The sequence below is a fragment of the Anas acuta genome, chromosome 20 (assembly GCF_963932015.1).
Source record: "Anas acuta chromosome 20, bAnaAcu1.1, whole genome shotgun sequence".
NCBI classification, from domain to species: Eukaryota; Metazoa; Chordata; class Aves; order Anseriformes; family Anatidae; genus Anas; species Anas acuta.
In genome coordinates, this window is record NC_088998.1 from 4,147,733 (window position 1) to 4,160,530 (window position 12,798).

At 47.1% G+C, this 12,798-nt stretch overlaps 1 protein-coding gene across 1 annotated transcript; it reads left to right on the forward strand.

Moving 5' to 3' along the window:
• The first annotated feature begins 709 nt into the window (after nt 1-709).
• TLR4 (toll like receptor 4) lies at nt 710-9,516 on the forward strand. Its single transcript, XM_068656925.1, has 3 exons — nt 710-925; nt 1,761-1,927; nt 3,256-9,516. The coding sequence occupies exons 1-3, from the start codon at nt 821-823 to the stop codon at nt 5,513-5,515; spliced, it is 2,532 nt and encodes an 843-aa protein (XP_068513026.1). The 5' UTR covers nt 710-820; the 3' UTR covers nt 5,516-9,516.
• The last annotated feature ends 3,282 nt before the right edge of the window (nt 9,517-12,798 follow it).

Here is a 12,798-nt window from a genome sequence, read left to right on the forward strand (position 1 = left end):
ACTCGGCTTTTTCAAAGCCTCCCCCAGAAACAACAGCTGTGTCTGCACTGTGAGTTAAAGACTTGAATTTGTAGCAAGGCTTCAAACCCTGACCCCAGCCCTCCCAGCTTGTCCCAGCCAAGGGCAGGGGAGCAGGGAGCCCAGCGCGGTGCTGCAGGCTGAGCCATGCCTGGGGCTTTGACTGCTCCATGGTCAGGTCTCCGCTGCTCGGCCCTTGTGCATGGCCCTGTGCAGCCTCTTCCTGGGATGATGCGATACCAAGGCCCGGTAAATCCTAGGTGTGTGTTCATGAGAGCTCAGTCATAGCTAAACCAGTAACGTAATAGTTACTGGGCTCAGGAAGACATGGGCACAAGGTGTGCATTTGTCCTGGGAGTGTGGCAGGGGGATGAATGCAGAGACTCATTTGCTCTACACAGTGCATTCACATTATGGGATGTGAAACCTGGCCTTCTTGAAATTGGACTCACAATTTCACAAGTTTCCCTTTTTCTCCACCAATTTAGCCTGAGCTAATCTGAGGTAATCGAGTCAAGTGACACAGCGGTACAACTCATATTGCTGTTTAAGTTCTAGTCCAAACTACACCTTTTGGTACTTCCTTTTTTTCTTCCTTTTTTTAAACACAGAGTTGCAAGAAGCGCAAGTCACTCCAAGCATGTCTAGAAACTGGGCAGTCACCAGTTTCACTTCCCCTTGTTCTCTGCAGCTCGCAGTGACGTGCGGTGGGAGGCAGCGCTCGGCGTTTCAGGAGGTTTCTCTCTCCGGATCCTTGTGTGACACCCATGGTGCTTTCTCCTGCGGGCCTGGCCTCCTGAAGATGCCCAGGAGAGCAGCTCTCCTCCCGTGGACGTTCGTGGGGCTGCTGCAGCTGGTGCTCATCCTGTTGCAGCTGGCAGGCTGCCTCCTCAGTCCCTGTTTGGAGGTACGTGATCTCTGCACGAGCACGAAATCCTTCTGCTTCTCCGGTGCAACTTTCCCCTCTGCTTGGGAGATTTGTGCATCAGATCTGTCGTGTGTTAGTTTTCTTACGGAAGCTCATCTTTCTTCCAAGGCTGTTACCAAGGCAATTGAAATATTTGAAGTAAACGCTGGTCTCAAAAACACCTGAGAACCAGAACAAGCAGCACAAACCATTTCTTCTTCTTGGCTTTCTGTACCTCTGAGGTTACTACACTACAGCTAAACTAATAGATTATGTATCCCTTCAGGAAGAGATCCAAGCCTTGTCTAAAAACTCTGCAAATTATGATATTTTAGCCTGATTTGTGCTGTAGAGTGACTTCACCGGTACCCCAAACACCTGGCACTGATGAACTGCCTTTTGCAAACTTTACTTATTACTCACAGAGCAGTTTCTGTTAGAGCTGCCTGCTTCTCTGCAGTGTGTCAGAGCTGAGCGCTGATCCAGGGCACACCACACATCCCCCTGTGTTCCTTTCGCTGGCTCTTTCAGAGGTTGCTGCTGGTTCATCCATAGCCTCGAGGAACACTGTCCTCTGGTTTTGTACCTGCTTCAATCAGCAAGAAATGTAGCTCCTCCTGGGGAGCAGGACTGGTTCTACCAGAGGTGGGAGAGGTGCTTAGGATATATGAGATTATTTCCTGAAGCTCAGGGCGGCTCATTTAGAACTGAACTTCGAAGTTCACTTAGAAATGAACTGTGTGATAGTTGCTCTGCTCCTGCTTTCTTGACAGTATAATTTTCTGGTATTTTGTGAAGAGTGAGTGTTGACTGAAAGGATCTGCCACTGTTACAGGTCATCCCTAGCAAAGCTTTCAGATGCATGGGGCTGAACATCTCTGGAGTTCTCCCTGAAGTCCCAAACACCACCCAGGAGCTGGACCTCAGCTTCAACAATCTGAAATCACTGAGCTCAAATTATTTTTCATCAGTCCCTGAACTGCAGCTTCTGGATCTTTCAAGGTAATGAGCCTTTTTTATGTGGATACGGGTCAACCTTACCCCAGCTGGGCCTCAACAGTTCCAGATTTTGGGGTCTTGTTTATTTTGGCTGTTTGTTGTTTTGCTCTTGACTTTATCCCTCTGTCTGTCTCTCTGCACATGCCCATGGCACTGATGTACAGATTTTAGTCCAGTTACTGAGGGCACACTCTCTCAGAGTTGGGCCTGTCAGTCTAATCTTGTAGGACACGATGTGAGAGGGAGGAGGATGTTTTACTTCTTTACTTCTTTCTGAACAAGAAAAATGCCAGACTTTTCACTGTTACAAAAACTCCAAAGTAGAACATGGAACATCTTGGGTGAACTGTTTTTCTAATCACATCTAAAAGGAAAAAAAAAAAAAAAGGTACATTCATTTTGTAAAAGGTGGTTGTTTTAAAATATCAACAGATCTCTTCCTTTCTACTCACATATCTGGGGGAGGAGATGAGGGAGGCTTATTAGCAAATTTGAATTGATGTATAATTTCCATTGACTTGAGACAACAGTTTCTATGGGTAAATTGTTTCACTGAAAAATGTCACTCAGTCCCATCACAGTTACAGCTCTGAAGTAGCTGAGTGGCAGAGCATGTTTGCTGTAAGGCACTGACTGGCTTGTAAAGCTCATTCTGCTTGAGTTCACTACAGAATGGGTTTGGGTCTCGAACTTTGGGTCTTCTCATATGATCCACCTTTAGGCAGCCACACTCCTCTTCACTCTCCCTTTTCTGTTTTAGAACCAACACAACCAGGGGTCTGTTCCCTCTCAGATATCAGCAAAACTGCTGGGTTGTGAGCTTTGCAACTGCTGCATCAGTCCTGTGCCAGGGGGACTGCCCAGCTGTTGCTGAGAGAGTTTGGAAGCTGTGAGAGTGCAAGATGTAAGGGAGTCCTCCATCTGGTTGGCTCTGCTATCAATAATGAACATCAGTCTTACTTTGGCCTAAAAAGAAAACTAAAATGCTTTTGTCCTGCTGCCTGCCTGAGTTTTGACCATAGCTCCGGGTCTCTTGCTTTGCAACTAAAATTCAGATCTAGGACGAGGAGGAGAGAGAAGTTCTCCTGCTATGGGAAGGTTCCTTTTGCATGGCTGGTTAATGATCCTCCTTGCTGGGAAATAACTATGTTCACCTGCAGATTGAGGAAGGAGAAGTTGGATTCAGGAGCACAGCAATGCCAAGCTAAGCCCCAGCAAGATGTTAAGTCTGAGAACACTGCATTAGCACTTAGTGCAGTAGTGTTGGTGAACGTAGAGTAAAAGTACATTTATTCATTCATGTACATTTATCCCCTTTTCTTGCCCAACAGGTGCCACATCCATACAATAGAAGATAACTCTTTTGTGGATCTTCATGAACTTTCCACCTTAATTTTAACTGCCAATTCCCTCCAGTACCTGGGGTCAGCAACCTTCTATGGTTTAACATCTCTGAAAAAACTGGTATTGGTGGAAACCGGCATATCCTCTCTGACTGACCTACCGATTGGACACTTGCATACCCTACAGGAGCTGAATTTGGGCCACAACAGCATTGCTTCATTGAAGCTTCCCAAGTATTTTTCCAACCTGACCTCTCTCAGGCACCTGAGCTTTTTCTCCAATAAGATTACATATATCTCCAAAGAAGACCTTGATGCCCTGAGAGAAGCAAACAGGCTCAACCTCACCTTGGTGCTCTCTCTGAATAGTATAAAATACATCCAGCCGGGGTCCTTTGCAAAGATTCATCTTGGTGAACTGGTTCTGAGGTCCTCTTTTGAGAACTTCCATGACATGCGCACTTCTCTTCACGGCCTGGCAGGGCTACAGGTCAACAGACTAATAGTTGGAGAATTCAGGGACAGTCTGAAACTGGGAGAGTTTCATAATGGACTCCTGAGTGGACTTTGCCAGGTACAGATGCAGGAGTTTGTCTTAACCTGTTTCAGGAATTTTGAGAATGACACGGACACTCTTTTTAACTGCATAGGCAATGTCTCCAGTATTCGGCTGGTGAACGTCCAACTTGAAGAGGTGTCAGAGGTTCCTATGTCTCCTCAAGTGAAACGTCTGGAATGCAAGAAATGCAAGTTTAAGGAAGTGCCTGCTGTGAAGCTGTCCCTCTTTAAGGAGCTGAGAGTGCTTCGTATTACCCAGAGCAGACACCTTAATAGCTTCCGGCAGAAATTTAAGAATCTAACTTACCTGGAGGTCATAGACTTGAGTGAGAATCGGCTCTCCTTCACTTCATGCTGTTCTCCTCAGTTTCCTGGGTCTGCAAACTTGAAACACTTGAACTTAAGCTTCAATTCTGACATTAGTTTGACCGGAGACTTCACCAATGTGAAGAATCTCTTATACTTGGACCTCCAGCACACGAAGTTAGACAACCATGGCACCTACCCTGTCTTTCTATCCCTTCAGAAACTCATATACCTTGACATTTCCTATACCAAAACTCATGTTAAATCCGATCATATATTTCACGGTCTGAACTCTCTGCAAGTGCTCAAGATGGCAGGCAACTCCTTTGAGAACAATAAATTGTCCAATAACTTCAAAAACTTGAGCCACCTCCACACCTTGGATATTTCAAATTGCAAATTAGTAGAGGTGGATCAAAGCACATTTAATGCTCTGTCTGAACTAAAAGAGCTGAACATCAGCAACAATAAGCTCCTGACCTTCGATCCTGTAGTCTACGAGCCACTCCAAGCTCTCACAGCCCTGGATTTCAGCCACAACCAGCTGAGTGTCCTGTTGGACTCAGCCCTGGAAATCCTGCCAGCTAGTCTGGTCTACCTAGATCTCTCTCACAACTTGTTTGAATGCTCTTGCAGTTACCTGAACTTTATGAAATGGATCACAGAAAAGGAGGACCTGCTGCAGAACGAGCATTTAATGGTATGCAACACACCTGCATACATGAAGAACTTGAGCCTGTCAAGCTTCTACCTGTTCTCCTGCCGTCCCAACCCAGGCACGGTGGCATGCTCAGTGGTCATATTGCTTGCTGCATTGGTGTTCATATTCCTGATTTACAAGTACTACTTCCAGCTCTACTACTTCTTGGTGCTGCTCAGTGGGTGTAAACACTCTGCAGAAAGGGGAGCCACCTATGATGCCTTTGTTATCCACTCCAGCAAAGACCAAGAATGGGTGATAAAAGAGCTGGTCGAACCCTTAGAAGGAGGAAAACCTCCCTTCCAACTTTGTCTTTACTACAGGGATTTCCTACCAGGGGTACCCATTGTCACCAACATCATCCAAGAAGGTTTTCTAAGTAGCAGAAATGTCATTGCAGTCATCTCTACCGACTTTCTGGAGAGCAAGTGGTGTAGCTTTGAGTTTGACATTGCCCAGTCCTGGCAGCTGGTTGAAGACAAGGCTGGAATCATCATGATTGTACTCGAAGAAGTGAATAAGACCTTGCTGAGGCAGAAGCTGGGGCTGTCCCGATACCTCAGGAGGAACACCTATCTAGAGTGGAAAGACAAGGAGATAAGCAAGCATATCTTCTGGAGGCAGCTCACTGGAGTCCTGCTACAGGGCAAAAAATGGAATCATGAGGAGGAAAAGCTCATGTGAAGAGAAAGATCACTTCAGCCTTGTCTCCCATCCTGGCCTTGGCTGATGATGGCTGGTGCTCAGAAGCTGGCTCTTCTGTGGCTGTTCAGAGCTGGAGGAGGTGGACAGAGGCACTGTAAAAGCACTACAAAAACACCCTCTCATGGCTCATGGGAACTTGCAAGCCAAGGAGTGGCAGTAGCTAGAAGAGCTGCAGATGCCTGAGCTCTGTGATTGTCTGTAGCTGTCAGCTGAAGCTGGTCCAGCAATTCTTGTAGGTCTTGTAGGCTGGTGAATGGATGTAAGAATGATGGTAAGATCCATCCATTTGTCTGCCTCTGAAACAGGATTTGGGTCTAGGGGACACTCAGTGGAACTTCAGGGTCTGTCACTTTGAGTGGACCCCAGGACTTCCTGGAGAGAGCAAAGGAACAGGAAAGAGAAACAAGATTTGGATCCCGAAAATATTGGGCAAGCCTTTCTAGGAGCCGTGACTCAGGGGAAAATCCCTACGGAGGGAAATGGGCTGCCCTGCAGCCACTCGGTGAAGCTGAGCAGTTATGTCATCTGTGTGTGGGGAGGTTGTTAGTGGTGGGAAATTTCCCCAAAATGTTTAATGCTTAAAATCTCTATTTTATTTGTACCAAGACCAAATATTGAAACTCACAGATATTTCCATGACCTACAACTCTTATTTATGTCCAAATTACATAGCATATGGGGGAGTGGTTTGGGATTTTTGTGTGCAATCTGAAGGTTAGTGGGACCAGAAGAAGCTGCAGAAATGCTTAAAATCTTTAAAGTCAAGATATTTCTTTGCCACAGTTGCTTTTCCTGGTCCAATGTTTCCTTAGAGCCACACATTCCTACAATAAGCTTTTCTACCACATCTACCAGCCTTAATTCACTGGTGGAAGGTGCCAGAGGAGTCTCCAGCCCATGGGATGACACGGGCCTTAGATATGGTCAGACCCAGCCATGAGCCCCTCTTCCTTCCCCCACCCCCCTGTGGCATCCTCTGGTCCCGTCGGGTACCTGAAGGGTTTTGGCTGCTGCAGTAACGTGTCGGAGGCTGGAAGGGAGAGTTTTGCTTTTGTTTCACTGGGAACGTGCCTGGCATTTCCCAGGGAGAAGAGAAAGAGGTGAAAAGTCTGGGTTAGCTAAACTAAATGTATCCCAGCACTACCCTGAATAAAGGGAGGGGAACTCTAAATGCCATTCAGTCATATTGCTGAGAACTCTATTGATGTGTTGAATATTGAATGCTGCTGGAGTATTGGTCTCTATTTACAGAAGGCTTTGGTTGGGATTAATCACTGAATTAGTCTAGTTTTAAACTTGCAAATCCTTCTATAATCAATGACGTTCTACAGAGGTAAAACAGAAGCAATTGAGTGGTGAATCAGATCTGATATTTATTCAGAAGAAAGGGCCTGATCCATCTCACTTTTCTCAGCACCAGCCAGTGACATCGCCATGGAAGCCAGTGATAGGCGAGATTGACTTCAGGCACTGTTTGCGAAAAAGGGAGAGCTAATTTCAGGGCTCTTGCTGGCAAAAGCCGAATCACGGTCCCCACCCCATGAGCTCTGTCAGCAGTAGATCGGGATAACACTACCAAAAACCCTACAGCCCTCTCTAAGGTCTGTTGTGACCCATGAGGCAAAGCTTTAATAAAACTAAGCTGGATGCTGCGTTTCCTTGCCCAGACGGCTTGTTTTGCATCTGCTGAGCACTGTTGCAGCCATCTCTGAAACAAAATGCTCCTTGCTTCTGTCCTGACTGCACTGCCCAGAGCACTGCATCTTGCGGCACCCCAGATCCTCACCAGGGCGGGGTTTGGGGTCTGGTGGGGGCCCCACCTGGGGTAGGTGGAGGCACAAGAGACATGGGCACAGCTTAAGGTTCCCTGCATCAAGGCCATAGGAGAGCACGGAGGACAAAGTAAATATTAGCCCGGATCTCAGCAGCCACAAGTTAAATTGGAAAACGGACGAGGGAAAATGAAATAGGGTGGGAGTTACAGCTCCTGAATTGAGCAGCACGGAAGCAGCATTTCTCCCTCGCTCTTTCTCTCTGCGGCTCCTCTGCAAACAATTCAGTGTATATGTATTTCTGGCACAAAGCACAGCCTCCTATGATTCTTGATTGTAATTATAATAATGGGTTTCAGAAAGTCTGCAAGTGGTTCTGGGCATTATAATAAGGGTTTAGGACAGTATTGTTTAAAAAGCGAGTGTTTGTTGAATATCAAAGCAACTTCAGGAGGAGAGCAGGGGCGATGATGAGAGGAGGCTCCCACCTGTACAGTTTAAGCAGAAACCAGTCGCTTGTCATCCTCGTCCTCTTCAAACACGCTCAGAGTCTCTGCAGCAGAGGCAGATATGTGAATTGCCCCGGGCCTTCCTGCCACCCAAGAGAAAGCACAAAGCTATCACAGCTCCTGGAAGGTGTGAGGGGAGGGAGATGGTGAGACGGAGACTGGAGCATTCAGAAAGCGAGGGAAATGGATGATGTTCATCCTCTGCGAGCCCAGTCAACACCATTCCTCTTTCCCTCGATGCATTTAGATATTTCCCTTAGCCTTAGCAGTAGCTGGTGCTTTGAAGATACAAGCTGATTTATTTTATTGTCAAGACCTTCATCAGAACCACGATTTTTTTTTATTTTTTTATTTTTTGCTGCAAGGCACAATGCTCAGCAGGACAGGCTGGCTGAGGATGCAAACACCCCTTGATGGGACCTGGGTGCCAGGCAGGACTGCGTGCTGCAGTAATCCACCTCTGCAGCCACAGTCTCTGCTGGGCGAGATGCTCCCAGCCTGACCTGGCAGTGACCGTCTGCCACCAAAAGTACTCTGTGGTTTATGAGCTGAGGAGGGAAAAGGCTGTGAGCAATTGTATTTTCACTATTTATCTAGCAGAGAAAAATTAGATTTGGTTTCAGAAGACTCAGAACAACTTTCTTTTCCCACTAAAATAAGGGCAAATCTTCCTCTCAAACCAAAACAGTGCTAGGTCAAAGAAAAAATATTGTAGATCACATGCGTGTATATTTGCCCTTGTTATGGGAAGCAAATTTCCAAAAGAACATTCGTGTCTCCAAATACGTTGGTATGCATTTTTGTTTGAAAGTGTTCACTGTGCAGCAGGTAGCTCTAATATTATTATTTACTCATGTGGGTGAATAAATGAGAAAGCAACCAAACATCCGTGCAGGTCTGCATTCATCTCTCATGTAAATAGCAGAGCATGTTCCAGTTATTAAAGCATCTATGTGGCCCGGGTCATAAAAACAGATGGAGATGAAGCTCCAAAGGGCTGTTGCAGCCAAGATAATTTCATCTCATCTGTAACAGGGATGTGCCCTGATTTCAATATGTGCTTAATTTGACCCAAGTGAAGCACCAGCACAGACAGAGCTCCGGTCCTACTTGCGTGGCAGAGATTGATGTCTCCGAGGAAGGCATCATGATGTGCCAGCATCGTCACTAAGATGTAGTTTGCAGCGAGGGCTCTGAACTGAGCAAGCCCTTGTTAGCATGATTGCATTTGTGGTCTCCACACTGTAGCAGGGACATTATGTAAAAATGGAAAAGAGAGACACTGGCATTTCTGCCTGCCCAGATCTGGCAGGCTGCAGGAGGTGCACTGCATGAAGGTTCCCTTGGCCTCCCCAAGTATTAGCACAGATTTCTAGTGTCAGTTTAAAAAAAAAGCAAAAAGCACACAACACAACAAGGAAAAGCAGCTGGTTTCTCTGGACTGACTGATATTTGACAAGAACAGGTTGAAACTTTTCTGGAAGAGTGCTTGTCCTTTGGGAAATGCTATTTTGTAGGTGGTTTATGTAATTTAATGAGGTAGCGCAGAGAATCTATGGAACAGAAATAGTCATAGCAGGGTTTCTGGCTCAGTATTGCATGGGGTTGTAATCTTGGAACAGTCACTTCCCATGGAAACAGCGATCTTAACAATGTTTTGGAGAGGTTGGAAAAAAAGGTTTAAAAAAAAAAAGAAAAAGTTAAGTTGCTCCATAACATCACTTTTTAAAATAATGGTTTAGTCTCAGGCTGTTGTGTGTCAAAATAAATTTTAGTTCTGAAATTTCTTTCAATTTTTATAATCTGACTAACCTTCCAAAACAAAAGCAAAATACAAAAATGTTTCCACCTACACAAATTAAAAAAACTCAAAACTTGTGATTTTTTGGCTTTGTACTGTGCTGAGAAGCAAAACTTTTTACAAAATGGAAATTCCACCTCCACAAGAGCTCATACGCTGACCCTCTGAAAGTTAAACCTTCACCTGGCTGTATCACATATGTCGTAGGGGCCATAAAAAAACACTGACAAATCCCCAGAATGAATTTCACTAAGTGCTTTTTGCAAAACATCTCAAGTAAGTGCAGGCAATCAATACAAACTGCCTGAGACTGACTGCGAGCAGTCTAAGAGAGTGGGAAAGAAACTATTCCTTAACAAGTTGTTCTTTGCCGTCGCGGCTCAGGCGGAGAGCTGGGACAAGTAGCAGCAAAGGCATAACCTCCAGAAGGGGAGCCCATCTGCCAGGGGTGCTGACCTTCCTCAGCACCAAGGTTGTGTGGAGGGCAAAGTCAGCCCAGACCTCCTCATGCTGCTGCATGCAGAGAGAGAAACATCATTTAATTGGGTGCAGCTCTGGCAAAAGCCTTGAAAAACATGAAAAAAAAAAAATTAAAAAAAAAAAAAAAAAGAGGGAATAGGAAAGCACTTGGTGCAGCATTTCAGCTCAGTCGCTGGAGGTGGCTTAGCCCCAGGGTTTCCAGCACTGACAGCCTAAAGCACCTCGAAGGCAGAAGCTCTGTGGTGAGACTGTTTTTAGGTGCCCCCTTTATGCGTAATACTGATAGGAAAATGACGTAAAATCAGTGCCTCTGAGAAGCTGGCTTTCTGTCAAATTTTTGCATACTGGTGCCTATTTAGAGCATGACTAAGGCAGCAGTGGTGTGCTTTGCAGCGCTCCTGAGAGCTGTGTGCGCTCAGTTCAGTGAGTCCTGCCGGGGGAAGCCCAGGTTCAGGACCTGTGAGATCCTCACCCTGCAGCAGCCTTGCTGCAGAGCCTGGTTTGCCCTCTCAGAACTTCAGCCTGGGACATCCAGAATGGAAATCTTGTTTTAATGATCCTCTTCATGTCTTCGCTGTATGGGCACTTCCCAGAGGCTCCCACCCACATAGGGGAGAGGGGCTGAGGCATCATTTAAATATATTTAAAAGCAGCTGGTACTGTGGCCTTGAAATCTGTTATGTGCATGCCTTCACGTGTTCACTGGGGGAACCCTAAACCTGTTCTGCAATGCCCCCTACAACTTCGGTCTGCACAAAGCGTGATTTGAGCTGTTGCTGTTGCTTGGTGCCATTTCAGACAAGCATGACAGCACTTCCTATAACCAGATTTCTTGCATTGCATTGCTTCCCCCTGAAGCCTCCCTTTTTAGCAGATGAAACATCTGCACCTGAAACTGTGTCTGTATTTACAGGCTGCCCAGATCACATCCGTGGGCCCCTTCAGCCTTAGCAATGGTATTAATATGTCTCTTGGCCTTGCAGCAGCTCCATGGCCCGCATTCCTGAGTGGGTGCTGGTTTGGGACCTGGGTCTGTGCCATAGGGATGGAGATGCACATCCCATGGGTGATGCCAGCCTTGTTCTGCTGGTGAGCATGGACAGATGGTTGGAGAGCTCTTGGTGGAGACGAGAGGGTTGGAAGGGGATGGAAGCAGAGCCTCGGCCATGGCTGCAGCTCAGGTGCATGGCAGGGAGGCAACGCACGGCCCCCAAGATTCCCCAAACCTCTGCTCTAAGGCATTAAGGGCAGTGAAGCAGCTCCTCAGCTGAAGCAAAGCTCACCCCCCTCTAAGTGTTGGGGCTGTATCCTTCCAGCCAGAGGGTTTCGGATACTGCAGGCAGCTCAGCGATAAGAGAGGGCTGGTGTCTCGAGTGCTGTGTAAAGAACAATGGGGTATTGTTAGGCAAAAGAGATTTAATTGCAGCCTACACTCCCAGAGAGGGTAAAACAGACTTTTCGCAAGATCTAATCTCCAGTGTTTATCTCTTCTTTTCCCTTGCTCTCATCCTTTTCCTCTCCTCAAAGTTTCTGTTTGCTCTCTTTCAGCTCCCACTGAGTGACCGAAATATGTGAGAGAAGGGCAGCTGGGAGGGGTGTTCTTTTTTTTTAACTTTTTTTAAACAGTCTTTAAATCCTTTGGAGTGCCTGGGACAGCTTGAAGGATTAGCAGTAATTCCCCTGCCATCGCTTGCCTTCGACAATTCATTCCTTCCAGATCCCCTGGACCCTCTGCTGAATGCATTAACCGGGGGACGCGCGGGGCCGAGCAGGGCCTGCTGCGATCCCCGCCTGCTGCGGGTGCTGCCGAGTGCCCCGAGATGAGAAACGCTGCCTGCTGTATCCCCCCTGCCTTGTTCTCTCTGTTCGTTAAGTTAATGAGTTCGTTAAGATGTCTCTGTACAGTGGGATTTACAGAGCTGGAGCACCCAGGACAGGTGCGGCCTGGACCAGGGCCTACAAAAATCCTCACTTTGTGCTCCCCAGCCCCATTTACCCCATCCTGGGGTTTCTGGGGTGCTCCACGGCTCTCTCCCCCTGCCAGCAAATATGTGCCTGGAGCCAGATCCTTCCAACCACTTTCCTGTCACCAGTTCTCCTCGCAGTCACTTAAATTTTGCTTTCTTTATGGAAAATAAGTGCAGTGACAAAAGAAAGCAGTGTTTTGTCCCCAGGACCCTCTGTGCAGTTTTGCCCTCCAGTTAAAACCCTCCCTGCCAATATAGTTCTTTCTGCCATCCCTCCTCTGTATTGAAATAAGCTGCTAATAAGAAAACCCCAGGGCCTTCCCCCTCTCTCCTGCACAGACCCTGCAAGTTTGGGTTCCCCCCAGCAGCCTGGTGCTGCACCGGGCCAGCCCCATGCCACGCTCCGCTGGTCCCCAAATCTCAGCAGCTGGGGCAGGGGGGAGGCAGGAATCGACACAGCCTCAGGCAGAAACTGCACGAGCTGGGCATGTTAGAGCTGGGCACGTTAGCACAGGACAGGGACACCCTTCGGGACCTGCCCCAAGGGCACCGCTTTCTTCATCCCTGGGGGTTTGGAGATGCAAGGGGGGGGTGAAGATGCTGGGACTGGAGCTGCAGCCAGACCTGGGGAGCCGCTTACCCTCTGTGATAGCTGCTTCTCGTGGAAAAAGTGAATGTTTTATAAAGAGCCTCATGAAAGCAAAGCATATCATGATTTCAGTGTGAGGAGACG